This window comes from Heptranchias perlo, chromosome 1 (assembly GCF_035084215.1).
Source record: "Heptranchias perlo isolate sHepPer1 chromosome 1, sHepPer1.hap1, whole genome shotgun sequence".
Taxonomy (NCBI): domain Eukaryota; kingdom Metazoa; phylum Chordata; class Chondrichthyes; order Hexanchiformes; family Hexanchidae; genus Heptranchias; species Heptranchias perlo.
Window position 1 is genome coordinate 50,802,236 of NC_090325.1, and position 20,150 is coordinate 50,822,385.

Here is a 20,150-nt window from a genome sequence, read left to right on the forward strand (position 1 = left end):
CATTCCCCCGAGGTGACATCACTCTCACTGGTTTTCAAAACTGAATACCGGTTTGTGAGTGACACACTCCCAGGGGATTCCTGCACTGCCTGCCTGCCTGTTACTCCTAGTCTGCTTGGTGGTCACCCACTCCCTTTCCTCCTGAACTCATTGTAGCTGCAGGGTGACTACCTCCTGAAACGTGCTATCCACGAAACTCTGAGCTTCCCGTATGCACTGTAGTGATGCCAGCCGCCCCTCAAGCTCAGAAACTCTGAACTCGAGCAGTTGGTGGCACTTCTTGCACGTGTGGTTTTTCAGGACACATAGCTTTCTGGAGTTCCCACATGGCACAGGATGTGCATGTGATAGGCCCCAGCTGTCCTGCCATGTTAGCTATAAGTTATTTAAAACTGATTTTTTAGCATTAAGGCTATTGAACTGTTTAGTTAACACTAAAAGTCTAATCTCTTTTTAAAAAAAACACTAAACACTACTAAAAACACTCACCAATCAACTAAATACTTACACTAACTTAACACTAACCACCAAAAACACTAACCAATAAACTAGATTCTTATCTGTAACTTACCCCCGCCGCTCCTGCTTGTGTTGTGACATCACTTTTTGCTTTTCCTGTCTGTTTCAGACTCACTACTCGCAGGTCCTGCTCTCACACCGCTTTATGGTCTCTCTCAGGTCCTGCTCTCATACAGCTTTATGGTCTCTCTCAGGTCCCACTCTCACGCCGCTTTATGGTCTCTCTCAGGTTCCGCTCTCATACAGCTTTATGGTCTCTCTCAGGTCCCACTCTCACGCCGCTTTATGGTCTCTCTCAGGTCCCACTCTCACGCCGCTTTATGGTCTCTCTCAGGTCCCGCTCTCATACAGCCTTATAGTCTCTCTCAGGTTCCGCTCTCATGCCACTTTATAGTCTCTCTCAGGTCCCGCTCTCACACCGCTTTATGGTCTCTCTCAGGTCCCACTCTCATGCCGATTTATGGTCTCTCTCAGGTTCCGCTCTCACACCGCTTTATAGTCTCTCGCAGGTCCCACTCTCATGCCGATTTATGGTCTCTCTCAGGTCCCGCTCTCACACCGCTTTATGGTCTCTCGCAGGTCCCACTCTCCTGCCGATTTATGGTCTCTCTCAGGTCCCGCTCTCACACCGCTTTATAGTCTCTCTCTCAGGTTCCGCTCTCACACCGCTTTATAGTCTCTCTCAGGTCCCGCTCTCACACCGCTTTATGGTCTCTCTCAGGTCCCGCTCTCATGCCGCTTTATAGTCTCTCTCAGGTCCCGCTCTCACACCGCTTTATAGTCTCTCTCAGGTTCCGCTCTCACACCGCTTTATGGTCTCTCTCAGGTTCCGCTCTCACACCGCTTTATGGTCTCTCTCAGGTTCCGCTCTCACACCGCTTTATGGTCTCTCTCAGGTTCCGCTCTCACACCGCTTTATGGTCTCTCTCAGGTTCCGCTCTCACACCGCTTTATAGTCTCTCTCAGGTCCCGCTCTCACACCGCTTTATAGTCTCTCTCAGGTCCCGCTCTCACACCGCTTTATGGTCTCTCTCAGGTTCTGCTCTCATGCCGCTTTATGGTCTCTCTCAGGTTCCGCACTCGTGCCGCTTTATAGTCTCTCTCAGGTCCCGCTCTCATGCCGATTTATTGTCTCTCTCAGGTTCCGCTCTAGCTTGGCTTTATGGTCTCTCTCAGGTTCTGCTCTCGCACCGCTTTATGGTCTCTCTCAGGTCCCGCTCTCGAATCTGCTTCCACCACCCTTCCAGGCAGTGTATTCCAGTGTATTTACTAGAACTAGGGGGCATAATCTTAGAATAAGGGGCTGCTCTTTCAAAACTGAGATGAGGAGAAACTTCTTCACTCGGAGGGTAGTAGGTCTGTGGAATTTGCTGCCCCAGGAAGCTGTGGAAGCTACACCATTAAATACATTTAAAACAGAAATCGACAGTTTCCTAGAAGTAAAGGGAATTAGGGGTTTCGGGGAGCGGGCAGGAAATTGGACATGAATTTAGATTTGAGGTTAGGATCAGATCAGCCATGATCTTATTGAATGGCGGAGCAGGCTCGAGGGGCCGATTGGCCTACTCCTGCTCCTATTTCTTATGTTCTTATCATTACAACTCGCTGCGTAAAAAAAGTTTCCTCATGTGGCCTCTAGCTCTTTTGCCGATCACCTTAAATCTGTGTCCTCTGGTTACCGACCCTTCTACCACTGGAAACAGTTTCTCCTTATTTACTGTGTCAAAACCGGTCATGATTTTGAACACCTCTATCAAATCTTCCCTTAACCTTCTCTCTTCTAAGGAGAACAACCCCAACTTCTCCAGTCTAACCACATAATTGAAGTCCCTCACCCCTGGCACCATTCTAGCAATTCTCTTCTGCACCCTTTCTAAGGCCTTGATATCTTTCCTAAAGTATGGTGCCCAGAATTGAACACAGTACTCCAGCGGAGGCCTAACCAGTGTTTTAACTCTATGCTTCTATTAATAAAGCCCAGGATCCCAAATGCTTTTTTAACAGCCTTCTCAACTTGTCCTGTCACCTTCAAAGATTTGTGTATGTGCACCCCCAGGTGTCTCTGCAATCCTTCTAAAATTGTACCATTTAGTTTATATTGCCTCTCCTCATTCTTCCTACCAAAATGCATCTCTTCTTACTTCTCTGCGTTAAATTTCATCTTTTTTTTTATTCATTCATGGGATGTGGGCGTCGCTGGCCCATCCCTAATTGCCCTTGAGAAGGCGGTGGTGAGCTGCCTTGAACCACTGCAGTCCGTGTGGTGAAGGTTCTCCCACAGTGCTGTTAGGAAGGGAGTTCCAGGATTTTGACCCAGCGACGATGAAGGAACGGCGATATATTTCCAAGTCGGGATGGTGTGTGACTTGGAGGGGAACATGCAGGTGGTGTTGTTCCCATGTGCCTGCTGCTCTTGTCCTTCTAGGTGGTAGAGGTTGCGGGTTTGGGAGGTGCTGTCGAAGAAGCCTTGGCATGTTGCTGCAGTGCATCCTGTGGACGGTACACACTGCACCACCATTCACGACTGGATGTGGCAGGACTGGAGAGCTTTGATCTGATCTGTTGGTTGTGGAATCGCTTAGCTCTGTCTATAGCATGTTGCTTCCGCTATTTAGCATGCTTGTCGTCCTGAGTTGTAACTTCACCACGTTGGCACCTCATTTTTAGGTACGCCTGGTGCTGCTCCTGGCATGCTCTTCTACACTCCTCATTGAACCAGGGTTGATCCCCTGGCTTGTTGGTAATGGTAGAGTGAGGAATATGCCGGGCCATGAGGTTACAGATTATGCTGGAATACAATTCTGCTGCTGCTGATGGCCCACAGCACCTCATGGATGCCCAGTTTTCAGCTGCTAGATCAGTTCAGTATCTGTCCCATTTAGCACAGTGGTAGTGCCACACAACATGTTGGATGCTGTCCTCAGTGCGAAGACGGGACTTTGTCTCCATGAGGACTGTGCGGTGGTCACTCCTACCAATACTGTCATGGACAGATGCATTTGCGACAGATAGATTGGTGAGGACGAGGTCAAGTAAGTTTTTCCCTCGTGTTGATTCGCTCACCACCTGCCGCAGGCCCAGTCTGGCAGCTATGTCCTTCAGGACTCGGCCAGCTCAGTCTGTAGTGGTGCTACCGAGCCAAGCCTGGAGGTTGTCCAGGTCTTGCTGCATGTGGACACAGACTGCTTCATTATCTGAGTATCTGAGGGGTTGCGAATGGAACTGAACACTATGCAATCATCAGTGACCATCTCCATTTCTGACCTTATGATGGAGGGAAGGTCATTGATGAAGCAGCTGAAGATGGTTGGGCCTAGGATACTGCCCTGAGTAACTCCTGCAGCAATGTCCTGGGGCTGAGATGATTGGCCTCCAACAGCCACTACCATCTTCCTTTGTGCTAGGTATGACTCCAGCCACTGGAGAGTTTTCCCCCTGATTCCCATTGACTTCAATTTTACTAGGGCTGCTTGGTGTCACACTCGGTCAAATGCTGCCTTGATGTCAAGGGCAGTCATTCTCACCTCACCTCTGGAATTCAGCTCTTTTGTCCATTTTTGGACCAAGGCTGTAATGAGGTCTGGAGCTGAGTGGTCCTGGCGGAACCCAAACTGAACAACGGTGAGCAGGGTTATTGGTGAGTAAGTGCTGCTTGATAGCAATGTCGATGACACCTTCCATCATTTGCTGATGATTGAGAGTAGGCTGATGGGGCGGTAATTGGCCAGATTGGATTTGTCCTGCTTTTTGTGGACACGACATACCTGGGCAATTTTCCACATTGTCGGGTAGATGCCAGTGTTGTACTGGAACAGTTTGGCTAGAGGTGCGGCTAATTCTGGAGCACGTGTCTTCAGCACTGCAGCCGGGATGTTGTCGGGGCCATAGCCTTTGCTGTATCCGGTGCACTCAGCCGTTTCTTGATATCACGTGGAGTGAATCGAATTGGCTGAAGACAGGCTTCTGTGATGGTGGGGATATCGGGAGGAGGCCGAGATGGATCATCCACTCGGCACTTCTGGCTGAAGGTGGTTGCAAACGCTCAGCCTTGTCTTTTGCACTTACGTGCTGGACTCCGCCATCATTGAGGATGGGGATGTTTGCAGAGCCTCCTCCTCCCGTTAGTTGTTTAATTGCCCACCACCATTCACGACTGGATGTGGCAGGACTGCAGAGACTGATCCGTTGATTGTGGAATCGCTTAGCTCTGTATATAGCATGTTGCTTCCGCTGTTTAGCATGCATGTAGTCCTGAGTTGTAGCTTCACCGGGTTGGCACCTCATTTTTAGGTACGCCTGGTGCCGCACCTGGCATGCTCTTCTACACTCCTCATTGAACCAGGGTTGATCCCCTGGCTTGTTGGTAATGGTAGAGTGAGGAATATGCCGGGCCATGAAGTTACAGATTGTGCTGGAATACAATTTTGCTGCTGCTGATGGCCCACAGCGCCTCATGGATGCCCAGTTTTGAGCTGCTAGATCTATTCTGAATCTATCCCATTTAGCACAGTGATAGTGCCACACAACACGTTGGATGGTATCCTCAGTGCGAAGACGGGACTTCATCTCCACAAGGACTGTGCGGTGGTTACTCCTACCAATACTGTCATGGACAGATGCATCTGCAACAGGTAGATTGGTGAGGACAAGGTGAAGTAGGTTTCTCCCTTGTGTGGGTTCGCTCACCACCTGCCGCAGGCTTGGTCTGGCAACTATATCCTTCAGGACTCGGCCAGCTCGGTCAGTAGTGGTGCCACCGAGCCACTCTTGGTGATGGACATTGAAGTCCCCCACCCAGAGTACATTCTGTGCCCTTGCTACCCTCAGTGCTTCCTCCTCATGATGTTCAACATGGAGGAGGACCGATTCATCAGCTGAGGGAGGGCAGTAGGTGATAATCAGCAGGAGGTTTCCTTGCCCATGTTTGACCTGATGCCATGAGATTTCATGGGTTCCAGAGTCAATGTTGAGGACTCCCAGGGCCACTCCCTCCTGACTGTATGTCACTGTACTGCCACCTCAGGTGGGTTTGTCCTGCCGTTGGGACAGGACATATCCAGGGATGGTGATGGAAGAGTCTGGACGTTGGCTGACAGGTATGATTCTGTGAGTATGGCTATGTCAGGCTGTTGCTTGACTAGTCTGTGGGACAGCTCTCCCAATTTTGGCACAAGTGCCCAGATGTTAGTGAGGAGGACTTTGCAGGGTCGACTGGGCTTGGTTTGTCTTTGTCGTGTCCGATGCCTAGTGGTCCGTCCGGTTATAATCTTATGACTTTTTTTAGCGAGATTTTACAACTGAGTGGCTTGCTAGGCCATTTCAGAGGGCAATTAAGAATCAACCACATTGCTGTGGGTTGGCAGTCACATATAGGCCAGACCGGGGAAGGACGGCAGGTTTCCTTCTCTAAAGGGCATTAGTGAGCCAGAGGGGTTTTTATGACAACCCGGTAGTTTCATGGCCACCATTACTGATACTAGTATTTTAATTCCAGATTTTATTTAATAAATTGAATTTAAATTCCCCAGCTGCCGTGGCAGGATTTGAACTCATGACTCCAGATTATTAGTCCAGGCCTCTGGATTACTAGTCTAGTAATATAACCACTATGCTACTGTACCCCCGTATCTGCTATGTGTCTCCCCATTTCACCAGTCTGTCTACGTCCTCCTGAAGTCTGATACTACCCTCCACATTGTTTACTACATTTCCGAGTTTCGTGTTATCTGCAAATTATACCCTCTATACCCAAGTCCAGGTCATTAATATATATCAAAAAGAGCAGTGATCCTAATACTGACCCCTGTTGAACACCACTGTATACTTCCCTCCAGTCTGAAAAACAACCGTTCACCACTATTCTCTGCTTACTGTCCCCTAGCCAATTTTGTATCCACGCTGCCACTGTGCCTTTAATCCCATGGGCTTTAATTTTGCTAACAAGTCTATTATGTGGTACTTCATCAAATGCCTTTTGAAACTCCATATACTCAGCATCAACTGCACTACCTTCATCAACCCTCTCCATTACTTCATCAAAGAATATCTGTTGTTCCAAGCCAGTGAGATTATTTTGAGTAAATTTCTTTCCCATAGCAGTGGTAATGATGAAGATGATGGTACTGGGGTAAGAAATGAATTGGGTAGGATCTATTGTTGAAGGGTGTTGATTCCGAGAAAGATAACTTTGCATATTTGGACAGCACTGATTGGAGATAGGGATTTTAGAAAGAAATGGACACCATAAATGGGAAAGATGGGCCTTTTGAAGAGGGGTTGGACGAATAAGAAGCCTGGAGTATAGTTTGAGACCTGTAACGGTTTGGAGCTGCTTGTGTTTTATGCGTCTTTTTTGTTCATTGTTGCAACTGTTTCTTCCCACAGTATTTTCTGATCGAATACCCAAGGTGGGGCTCAGAATTGAAATCCTATATAACAAAGGTAGAGAAGAACATGGAAATTGCTGGACAAAAACAAATGAGGTCCATTTAGTTTGCCTCTACCATCCCAGTAGTTGCATGATACAATGGTAATGGAGTTGTTGACTAATCATGGCAATTAATCTCTACCAATTAGTCCACAACAGTCTCAGACATGAGGTGAGGAAACCCCCAGTGGTGGAAAGCTTTGGGAACCATAGGTCCAAAGTGACCTGTTCCTCCCAAGCATGCTACATATAACAAGATGATCACAGCAGAAAATAACTAGGATACTGACTCTTTTAAAATATTCCCTGCTGTGATCATCTTGATAAGTGTAGCATGCTTTTCCTAAAACAGACATCATGATGTGGAGATGCCAGTGATGGACTGGGGTGGACAAATGTAAGGAATCTTACTACACCAGGTTATAGTCCAACAGTTTTATTTGAAAATCACAAGCTTTCGGAGGCTTTCTCCTTCGTCAGGTGAGTGTGGGATTCCATGAAAGGTACCGCATATATAGTCAGAGGATTCCATGAAAGGTACCGCATATATGGAATCCCACACTCACCTGACGAAGGAGAAAGCCTCCGAAAGCTTGTGATTTTCAAATAAAACTGTTGGACTATAACCTGGTGTTGTAAGATTCCTTACATTAAAACAGACATCAGGCTGAGAATGGAGTGGGATTTACATATTTGCTTGTAAATCATGAAATCTTACTATTGCAACATTGGTCTGAGTGTCTACTGCAGCTGCCACACTATTTGTGGAGCCAACCATAATACCAGCCTGCATTTCACAACGAGGAGGCAGACCAACAGGTGAGACTAAATCAAAAGCAAAATAATGCAGATACTGGAAATCTGAAATAAAAGCAGAAAATGCTGGAGAAACTCAGCAAGTCAGGCAGCATCTGTGGAGAAAGAAACAGAGTTGACGTTTCAGGTCGAAGACCTTTTGTCAGAACTGGTCAGTTGGGTAGGTGAGCAGCGGGAGGAACTAGACAGCGGTAAGCCACCCTACATTCTTACTGGCTTAGAGTGAACCTTTTTTAAAAAAGCTATCTAATTACATCACATTTAAATACTCCAAAACCCTATACTTGTCAAAACATACTTCTTAGTACCTTATAAAAGACAAGGAAATTACACAAAATATATTTCCTTATTTCTCAATAATGTGACAAAGGTCATTCTTAATTGTAATTGCTAATGCAGCTTACCTAACTCTAAAGAGCTTGTAATCTGTTTTAAGAGATGATAAACAATCAGGTTTATGGCAGGCCTCTTTTTGTTTTACATCTTCTGCTGAATCCTTCATCGTGTTTTGTAAAGTTAATCATTATTTCAGTTTTGGAATAGTCATTTGGTGTTCATTTCCAAACGGTGATTTTATAATTTGTGCATCAAGCAACTTACGTCATTATTGACCTTCAGACAGACATGATTTATTTGAGCACTTCCTGCCCAAAGGAGCCATTCAGGTTGAAAATGGAGTTTTCTACCATTTTATCAGCCTGCTTCTGAGCAGTATTGAGTGATTGATAATTGGTTATTCCTGCAGTTGATTTTTATTTTAAAAAATGCAAGTGAACTAAGCAGCACAACGAGGATTCAAAAGCATAGTTGGTTATATTTGGTCCAGTTTGTAAGCTGTTTAAAAAGCATAGACTGCAACTGGTTGGATGTCTTTTTAGACCATATTATTTTGATTTTAGTTTATTTTCAAGCTTTGGTTCAAAAGTATGTTTGGTATGGATTTTATACCAGGCTTCACAGGCAACACTGCTAGTGTAAACGGGAGGAAATTTACATTTTTTTTAAGTTTAGTTTTACATTTAACATAGGGGATGATTTTAAACCCCAAGAACGGGTGGGTTGGGGGCGGGTGGGAGTTGAAAATAGTTGTTTTTTTGGGTCGCAACCGCAAAATCTTCGGATTTGCATTCCCAGTGGGAAGCCTGTACTTTTACGCACCGCATTAAACCCGGAAATAAAGCCGGGTTGCAGTCGCGACCCAAAAAACAACTATTTTCAACTCCCACCCGTTCTTGGGGTTTAAAATCACCCCCATAGTCTCTGCTTAAATTATATAGGTGGAAAGAGACAGATTATTTCTTCCTGCTTAAGTGTCAACCTTGGCTCAGTGGTAGTAGTATAGAATTCTCTTGGCATTCTGGCTAACATTTATCCCACAACCAACACCTAAACACAGATGATCTCGTCGTTTATTTCATTGCTGTTTGTGGGACCTTGCTGTGCTCGAATTAGCTGCTGTGTTTCCTACATTACAAAGTGACTGCACTTCAAGAATACTTCATTGGCTGTAAAGCACTTTGGGACATCATGCGGTCATGAAATATGCTATGTAAATGCAAGTTTTTTCTACTCTGATCAGGGCACATTTCTTTCTTTTCAAAGCTTTATTTTTGAGGTGCTGTGTGGTGTTGTAGCACATTGAAGTTTCAGTATGTCCAGCCAGGGAGTGAAAAGATATGACTTGGCAGCTTTCAGTTCCCAACATTGACTTCAATAATAGCAGCAATAAAATGGAGATATTAGATAAGCCCCAGGCTTTTCTTCATGAGCTACTCTTGTATACTTCCTGATGACTGATTATGGAAAAGCATTGGTCGAGACATGAAAGCATGTTTCTTGCCTGGGGTTGGAGCATTGTGTGGGGAGACCACAAAGGAGAAATGTTGTCCATCATTCTCTACTTCAGGTTTTTGTTAGAAGCAAAACAAAATAATGTGAACAGTTTTCTAGAAAAACAAAAGAATGCTACAAAGTAATGTCTCTTCAATAAAAATAACAAATAGTAATCGTCTTAGAACTTACACTGCTGGGTTCCCTGAAGGCTTAATGCATAAATGTACCATGTGGTGTGCTCCCGATGCAAGGTCAGTTCGTAGTCTTTGTTAAGTTAGCTACCCTCAGTCAGGGCAGTTATAGGGGGAAGCTTAGTGTCCCTGTGCTATGCAGGGGTTAAAAATCAACCTGGGCTTCTGCTGCTGACCTCTGTCCAGTGACTCCTGCTGGAAAGTTTGCATGTGTAGGCATTAAATGAGGATAGGATCAGGCTTGGGTATGATAACATAAGAAATAGGAGCTGGAGTAGGCCAAACGGCCCCTCGAGCCTGCTCCGCCATTCAATAAGATTATGGCTGATCTTCGACCTCAACTCCACTTTCCCGCCCGATCCCCATATCCCTTGATTCCCTCGGAGTCCAAAAATCTATCGATCTCAGCCTTGAATATACTCAATGACTGAGCATCCACAGTGAAGAAATTCTTCACGGGTGAAGAAATTCCTCCGTGATGCATAATGGCTGAAGAGTGATATTCATTGTGTCGGTTCACAGATGAGGAATTGCCACTCGGGTGAAGTGCTGAAGGCTGCTGGCACCTGTAGAACAATACTTCATTGAAAGTTGCTGCTTTCAGGAGTGGCGGCAGGGGAAGGCATTTTAAAAACTTTTCCTGGGCGGGTGGGTATGGTTAGGTCAGGTTTCCTTTTTTATTTTTTCATCTTCTTATGCCTAAGCTTGTGTAATGAGTGAGCAGGTGTGGTTGGGGATCACCCAAGCATGAATTTTACCTTTCTCCCGCAGGGCACATAACTCAGATTAGAAACAGAACACAATGGGACACATGTTCCTATCTCTGCTGTGTGCATTACTGCACTGATGTTCAGTACCACCATGCTTGCAGCCATTGTTGAATGCTGAGCCCAACCTCATTGATTCTTTGTGGTGATTTGAGTTGGTTTCCAGAGTGCTCCATTTCTGTATTTTCACCCTGAAATGTTCAGACACCTTTCATGGAGTATTTATGTTAGGTTGTAGCAGCAAACCGTTGAGAACACTTAGCATGCAATTTTATGTAAACTATCAGCAACATTTAGATAAAATTGAATTTTCTTTTTAGGAATTTTTAAAGAAGCTTTAAATATTATTTTCATTTACCCCTTTCTTCCTTAGGGTACTGTTTATTAAATATGAAATTGATCTTCATTTTCGTGCATCTCTCCCTCGCATCTAACTAGTCTTGCCTCCTCCTGTCTGTCACTGTGTCACACATTATCTTGGTGTTAAACTACAGGTGACTGAGAACTCAGGGTTACATTCCCCTCAGCTTGTTCAAATGCCAGTTGACAGCTGTTACATAGAAACATAGAAAATAGGAGCAAGAGTAGGCCATTCGGCTCTTCGGGCCTGCTCCGCCATTCAAAATTATCATGGCTGATCGTCTAACTCAGTACCCTGTTCCCGCTTTTTCCCCAAATCCCTTGATCCCTTTAGCATTAAGAAATATATCTATCTCCTTCTTGAATACATCTAATGACTTGGCCTCCACTGCCTTGTGTGGTAGAGAATTCCACCCTCTGAATGAAGACATTTCTCCTTGTCTCGGTTCTAACCTCTTGTTAGGTTACAGGAGTTGCTACTTTGTTTGAAGATTATCTTTCCCATTTTTAAAAAAATGTGTACATCAGAGGCAGAATCTGCTCCCATTAGCCATGCTGAATTAAGCAACAAAACATAAGAATGTAAATGGCTATTTTCCTCAATTCTCATCCACTTAACAGCCTTGCTACTTTATACAATTGAAACTTCAGAAAAAAAACTGAAAAGCAAACTTAAGCGATTCTCCCTAGTACTGAATTTCTGTGAAGTCATCCCATCTGAAAGTATTTGAATCAGTGCATTGTGCTTGTTCGTCACAAAATATGTTACATATAATTGCAAATTTAGCAACTGCATCTCTTTTTAGAAATAATATATAATGTTAAAATCAGGAATCATAGGAACAGGAGTAGGCCATTCTGTTATAAATGGATAACCATGTGGTGAAGGATAGAATACTAGAGCCTGGTCTTTAGTTGTTTCCAAGCTTTTATTCATAGATTCCCCTTACACACACACCACATCCTAGATAAGCTCTCTTATAAAAAGGATACAAGAGAGTTTCCACTTGATACAGGGTACTGAGTTAGACGATCAGCTATGATAATTTTGAATGGCGGAACATTTGGATAAACATAATTTAATAGGACAAAGTCAGCATGGCTTTACGAAGGGGAAGTCATGTCTGACAAATTTGCTTGAGTTCTTTGAGGACAAAATGTACAGGGTGGATAAAGGGGAACCAGTGGACGTAGTGTATTTAGACTTCCAGAAGGCATTCGACAAGGTGCCACATAAAAGATTATTGCTCAAGATAAAGAATCACTGGATTGGGGGTAATATTCTGGCACGGGTGGAGGATTGGTTATCTAACAGGAAGCAGAGAGTTGGGATAAATGGTTCATTCTCGGACTGGCAACCAGTAGCCAGTGGTGTTCCGCAGGGGTCGGTGCTGGGTCCCCAACTCTTTACAATCTATATTAACGATTTGGAGGAGGGGACCGAGTGTAACATATCAAAGTTTGCAGATGATACAAAGATGGGAGGGAAAGTAGAGAGTGAGGAGGACATAAAAATCCTACAAGGGGATATAGACAGGCTGGGTGAGTGGGCGGAGATTTGGCAGATGCAATACAGTATTGGAAAATGTGAGGTTATGCACTTTGGCAGGAAAAATCAGAGAGCAAGTTATTATCTTAATGGCGAGAAACTGGAAAGTACTGCAGTACAAAGGGATCTGGGGGTCCTAGTGCAAGAAAATCAAAAAGTTAGTATGCAGGTGCAGCAGGTGATCAAGAAGGCCAACGGAATGTTGGCTTTTATTGCTAGGGGGATAGAATATAAAAACAGGGAGGTATTGCTGCAGTTATATAAGGTATTGGTGAGACCGCACCTGGAATACTGCATACAGTTTTGGTGTCCATACTTAAGAAAAGACATACTTGCTCTCGAGGCAGTACAAAGAAGGTTCACTCGGTTAATCCCGGGGATGAGAGGCGATCTTATTGAAACATATAAGATTGTGAAGGGGCTTGATCGGGTGGATGCGGTAAGGATGTTCCCAAGGATGGGTGAAACTAGAACTAGGGGGCATAATCTTAGAATAAGGGGCTGCTCTTTCAAAACTGAGATGAGGAGAAACTTCTTCACTCAGAGGGTAGTAGGTCTGTGGAATTTGCTGCCCCAGGAAGCTGTGGAAGCTACATCATTAAATAAATTTAAAACAGAAATAGACAGTTTCCTAGAAGTAAAGGGAATTAGGGGTTATGGGGAGCGGGCAGGAAATTGGACATGAATTTAAATTTGAGGTTAGGATCAGATCAGCCATGATCTTATTGAATGGCGGAGCAGGCTCGAGGGGCTGATTGGCCTACTCCTGCTCCTATTTCTTATGTTCTTATACCCACCACCTGAATACAATTAACACTCATTGATATAAATCATACAATTAACAATTCAGCCCCTCGAGCCTATTCCGCCATTCAGATAGATCATGGCTGATCTGTACCTCGATCCCACTTACCCACCTTTGATCCATATCCCTTGAAACCCCTGTCTAACAACAATCTATCAATCTCAGTCTTCAAAATTTTAATTGATCCAGTATGCACAGCCTTTTGGGGGAGCTTGTACCAGATTTCCACTATCCTTGGTGTGATAACGTGCTTCCTGACTTCACTCCTAAATAGCCTAGTGCTAATTTTAAGATTATGCCCTCTTGTTATGGGTTCCCCCACCAGACAAAATAGTTTCTCTGTATTGTATGTCTATTGAATCCCTTTATCATTTTAAACATCGCGATTAGATCACCTCTCAACCTTCTTAACTCAAGGGAATACAAGCCAAGTTAATGCTACCCGTCCTCATAACTTATTCCTTTAAACCCTAGTATCATTTGGGTGAATCTGCGCTGTACCCCTTCCAAGGCAAATATATATTTTCAGAGGTTCGCTGTACAAAATTGAATGCAGTACTCTAAATGGGATTAGACCAAAGCTCTTTACAACTGAAGAACAATTTCCTCCCATTTGTATTCCAGCCCCCTTGAGATAAAGGCTAACATTTGATTAATTTTTGAAGCTGTGCATCAGCTTTTAGAGATTTGTATACATGGACACCTAAATCCCTTTGTTCCTCCACATCTCCTAGTCTCTCACCATTAGGAAAATATTCCGATTTGTCTTTCTTGGATCCAAATCTGCATGACCTCACATTTCCCCACATTGGGCAAAACTATGGCAGATGGAGTTCAATCACTTAGTCTGTTTGTGCCCCTTTGTAATGACCTGCTGCCATGCACACAAATTACTGTCCCTCCTAACTTAGTGTCATTTGCAAACTTGGATATGCAGCTCTCCCTTCATCCAAGTCATTAATATATGTGGTGAAATGCTGAGGCTCCAGTACAGATCCCTGGGGAACACCACTTGTTACATCCTGCCAATCAGAGAGTAAATGTTTTATCCCTACTCTCTATCTCCTACTTCCCTACCAATTACCGACCAATGGAACAAAATTACCTCCAATTCTGTGAGCTCTCATTTTGCTAATCATTTCTTGCGCAGAACCTTGTCAAATGCCTTCTGGAAGTCCATTTAGACAACATCCATAAACACTCCCCTATCCACCATGTTAGTGATCTCCTTTTTAAAAATAAATTCAACTTGATTGGTCAGACATGACCTACCGTTCACAAATCTCTTGATCAGCTGATACTTGTTGAAGCGCTCAGTCACTCTGTCTCTGATTATAGATTCCAGTAACTTCCTCACAATTATCTACTAGCTCGTCCAAATGGCCATTCTTCAAGTGTGTTGACAGGCTGTTTGATCCTGGAGCATCACAGCTGTGTCTGATGTCCATACATGCACTTCCAGCATGAATGAAATCTCTGGATAATTTTCTCTTAGACTAGACTAATAGAAGAAGAAAAACTTGCATTTATATAGTGTCTTTCACAACCTTGGGATGTCCCAAAGTGCTTTATAGCCAATGAAATACTTTTGAAGTGTAGTGACTGTTGTAATGTAGGAAATGCGGTAGCCAATTTGCACATTGCAAGGTCCCACAAACAGCAGTGTGGTAATGACCAGATAATCTGTTTTAGTGATGTTGGTTGAGGGATAAATATTGGCCAGGACACCGAAGAGAACTCCCCTACTCTCCCTTGAGATAAATGTAAGGAATCTTACAACACCAGGTTATAGTCCTATAGGACTATAACCTGGTGTTGTAAGATTCCTTCCATTTGTCCACCCCAGTCCATCACCGGCATCTCCACATCATGGCTCCCTTGAGATAATAGTTAATGCAAGGACAGCTGTGTTGTACTGTAATGAGACCTGAGATTCACACTTTGTTTTGAAGTGAATCTTAATAGCAACTTTTCCATGACTGTGAGAAACAAACCATGTATTTTAGATTGTAAATTACATTTGCACTTTTATATTTTTCAGTGGCAGGACTTGGATTTGGAATAATGAGTGGAGCTTTCTCTGTTGTCAACATCCTTGCAGGCTCTGTGGGACCAGGAACTGTGGGAATCTTTCGTGATTCTCAGTATTATTTCCTCACATCAGGTAATTCTCATTAGTATTTCAATCACCCTGTGTTACTTTTTTAAAAAAGCTTTAGCCTGCTACATATAAATTTCTGTTGAATATTACATTTTTAACAGACTAAATGATTTAATTAACTGACTATTAGAAAGTTCTAATAAAACCCCTAGTTAAACATTTTAGAAGTAAAGTATCTTTTGTAATTTGCTGCATGTCCAGAAACCTGCTCGAACTAGAGGGCCCATGAAGTGCAATTAGATGTAATTATAGACAGTTATATGATTGTTATACTGTTGGTGCTGGGAATGAACCATACCAATTCAGCAGTAGTATGGGCAGCCAGCAAAGAGTTATAAGAGCTGATTTTAAGAATACAAGCTACCAATAGCAACCTTACCTACTTCTATTTTGGGAAATTATAGGCATTGATCAATCTGAATGTGTTAAAAGGGTTCGGCATTAGTGGGGTCAATCACTTCACTTCACACACCCCAGTTGGTACCCCTCATGACCTCCAGATCAATGAAGCACCGACACCTAGACATGCCAGTTTACTTGTTTACTTCCTAGCTTTTCTGGTCTTTGCTAACAAAGGGATTGCGCATAGGTCCAGATAAGGCAGAATGTATTGATATCACCCCTAATGAGCTGTCTCCAGGCGAGTAGCCTTGAAGGCTTGGCTTCTAGCCATGGTAAGGAATATTTTCTTTGTATAAGCCTTCATGGTTTAATTAGCATTAGAATCATAGAAGTTTACAACATGGAAACAGGCCCTTCGGCCCAACATGTTCATGTCGCCCAGTTTATACCACTAAGCTAGTCCCAATTGCCTGCACTTGGCCCATATCCCTCTATACCCATCTTAGCCATGTAACTGTCCAAATGCTTTTTAAAAGACAAAATTGTACCCGCCTCTACTACTGCCTCTGGCAGCTCGTTCCAGACACTCACCACCGTTTGAGTGAAAAAATTGCCCCTCTGGACCCTTTTGTATCTCTCCCCTCTCACCTTAAATCTATGCTCCCTCGTTATAGACTCCCCTACCTTTGGGAAAAGATTTTGACTATCTACCTTATCTATGCCCCTCATTATTTTATAGACTTCTATAAGATCACCCCTAAACCTCCTACTCTCCAGGGAAAAAAGTCTCAGTCTATCCAACCTCTCCCTATAAGTCAAACCATCAAGTCCCGGTAGCATCCTAGTAAATCTTTTCTGCACTTTTTTCTAGTTTAATAATATCCTTTCTATAATAGGGTGACCAGAACTGTACACAGTATTCCAAATGTGGCCTTACTAATGTCTTGTACAACTTCAACAAGACATCCCAACTCCTGTATTCAATGTTCTGACCAATGAAACCAAGCATGCTGAATGCCTCTTCACCACCCTATCCACCTGTGACTCCACTTTCAAGGAGCTATGAACCTGTACTCCTAGATCTCTTTGTTCTATAACTCTCCCCAACGCCCTACCATTAACGGAGTAGGTCCTGGCCCGATTCGATCTACCAAAATGCATCACGTCACATTTATCTAAATTAAACTCCATCTGCCATTCATCAGCCCACTGGCCCAATTTATCAAGATCCCGTTGCAATCCTAGATAACCTTCTTCACTGTCCACAATGCCACCAATCTTGGTGTCATCTGCAAACTTACTAACCGTGCCTCCTAAATTCTCATCCAAATCATTAATATAAATAACAAATAACAGCGGACCCAGCACCGATCCCTGAGGCACACCGCTGGTCACAGGCCTCCAGTTTGAAAAACAACCCTCTACAACCACCCTCTGTCTTCTGTCGTCAATCCAATTTTGTATTCAAATGGCTACCTCACCTTGGATCCCGTGAGATTTAACCTTATGTAACAACTTACCATGCGGTACCTTGTCAAAGGCTTTGCTAAAGTCCATGTAGACCACGTCTACTGCACAGCCCTCATCTATCTTCTTGGTTACCCCTTCAAAAAACTCAATCAAATTCATGAGACATGATTTTCCTCTCACAAAACCATGCTGACTGTTCCTAATCAGTCCCTGCCTCTCCAAATGCCTGTAGATCCTGTCTCTCAGAATACCCTCTAACAACTTACCCACTACAGATGTCAGGCTCACCGGTCTGTAGTTCCCAGGCTTTTCCCTGCCGCCCTTCTTAAACAAAGGCACAACATTTGCTACCCTCCAATCTTCAGGCACCTCACCTGTAGCTGTCGATGATTCAAATATCTCTGCTAGGGTCCCGCAATTTCCTCCCTAACCTCCCATAACGTCCTGGGATACATTTCATCAGGTCCCGGAGATTTATCTACCTTGATGCGCGTTAAGACTTCCAGCACCTCCCTCTCTGTAATATGTACACTCCTCAAGACATCACTATTTATTTCCCCAAGTTCCCTAACATCCATGCCTTTCTCAACCGTAAATACCGATGCGAAATATTCATTTAGGATCTCACCCATCTCTTGTGGTTCTGCACATAGATGACCTTGTTGATCCTTAAGAGGCCCTACTCTCTCCCTAGTTACTCTTTTGCCCTTTATGTATTTGTAGAAGCTCTTTGGATTCTCCTTTGCCTTATCTGCCAAAGCAATCTCATGTCCCCTTTTTGCCCTCCTGATTTCTCTCTTAACTCTACTCTGGCAATCTCTATACTCTTCAAGGGATCCACTTGATCCCAGCTGCCTATGCATGTCATATGCCTCCTTTTTCTTTTTGACTAGGGCCTCAATCTCCCGAGTCATCCAAGGTTCCCTACTTCTACCAGCCTTGCCCTTCACTTTATAAGGAATGTGCTTACCCTGAACCCTGGTTGCTTACCCTAGCCCTTTCCTTTCCTAGTATTCATTCTGACTACTGACTCTATTTTGAGGACATATTTAATGCGATTCTCCTACACAATTATGTCAGATCTGTCCATTCACCTTTCCTCTTCTGAGTACCATCTCATGCTTGTGGTGGCTTATTCTTCTTCAATAGAGCATTTCACTACCAAACAGTGCTTTATCAGCAGCCTGTCTTGAGAAAAACTGATTCTCATCCAGTGAAGCAGAGAGAGCTAAATAATCTCAAACCTGACATCTCAGAATGGGTGACCAGTATTAGAGCAAACAGGGCATCAGTACACCTGGATTTATTAACCTCAACTGTATTGCTGGAAAGCTAGTTGCATAATATGTTCATTATAAATCTTTCAGCTTTTCAGTAGCAAGCTATGAAGATGATCTTTACCGTGTACATTTTGTGTTATAATTGTATTGCTGGGAGATCAGTTATTATTCATTGACAGCAAATGTAGAATAAAAGCTTGAAAAGATCGTATCTGAAAATGAAAAAAGTTCAATTTTACCTCCTGCTCCCTTGGGATCAGTATGGAGTAAAATTGATGAGACCATCGGCTGGTTTAGAAGATTTCTTCCTATTCAGATGATGAATTTATCAGCTTGGCACAAGTATGAGGTTTGCAGACCTCTATTACAGACTGTTCTTGGCATCCTACAATTCTAATGGTTTCCATCACACTTTTATTTGGAACTGCAGCATTCCTATTTTGAAAGGTAGTGAATCATTGTGTGTGTCTGTATGTGTGTGAGATAGAGAGAGGGAGAAAAACACCAATAATTGGTGAAAACTAATTTTTCATAAGTGCTATTGCCAAAGTTTGGAAACAAAGTGAAAGATCCACTGTTAATAAATCTTTGAAAATTTCGAGAACATGATAGAAAACATGATAAACATGCATTTGGGGTTTGCACAAGCTGTGATTCGACCTTTTGAGATATGTATATTCTGAAATTTTTGTATTGTTTATATGTTCCAAATGATGTTTACTGCACTTATTTCTATACTGTATTCTAATAGCCAAGTAGAAAAGTATTATTTTTAAGTAAAATTAACACACAGGACCAAATCTAGTTTTAAAAGCAGCAGATGCAGCTGATTGGGATCTTAGTCATTTCGTTTGGGTTGATGAACTCAAAATGAGTTTTATCGGACAGGAACAGGGTTAAGAGAATTTATATGCCCGTCACACAACATGCTTGTTTATGTGGCTTTGGTAGTGGATAGAATAAAAGTTTTATAAAGCGGGATGAACTTAAGGTATGTCAAATGCATTATGCTCACTTTGTACCTTCTTGACTCAATGCAGCTTTAATATGTGGTTGAGAATAGCAGATTTGTTTTCATTGCTGTTGTGCAGTCTCTCTTCAGTTTGACATGCAGAGAGGGCTATCAAATGTTTTTTTACTACATTTCCAGTTAATGCTGAAACAAGAGACTTTCAAAGGACATATTTGTAACAGTTTAACAGATGTGCCCAAACATGGAAAAAGCATATCCTGTACATTGTGAAAGGATTTGAGCTGTACAATACAGAAAAACATTTCCTCTTGCATACTGTGTCCTACTTAGTCAGCAGTAGATTAACTGTTTGAGTACTCCAATATGCATTGGAATGTAGGTTAAGACTGGGAAATTCTCCATGCTGCAGCATTCTTGGAAGTATGTCATTTCAATTCAATTATACCTTTTGTGAAAAAGCCACTAATGCCACGTCTGGCTAGAATAGTATGTCACTGTTGGTAGAGATATGGGAACGATGTTCGTTTCGCTACTGGCTCGGTTGCGCTAAAAGCGGGGCGGTAGTGAACACAAAATGAAGCGGCTGCTAGTCCCGCCCGCCTACCAATACTTTGACATCCATTCCAATTTTCGGACAGACATGAATCCTGGCAGCCA

The 20,150-nt window shown here is 43.3% G+C and overlaps 1 protein-coding gene across 1 annotated transcript in view; it reads left to right on the top strand.

The window, feature by feature from the left end:
• LOC137322015 (gamma-secretase subunit Aph-1b-like) overlaps nt 1-20,150 on the top strand; it is a 79,369-nt gene that overhangs the window by 42,186 nt on the left and 17,033 nt on the right. Inside the window, exon 4 of the mRNA XM_067985023.1 lies at nt 15,309-15,431. Within this exon, the coding sequence (XP_067841124.1) occupies nt 15,309-15,431 (123 nt within the window). The remainder of the gene's footprint in view (nt 1-15,308; nt 15,432-20,150) is intronic.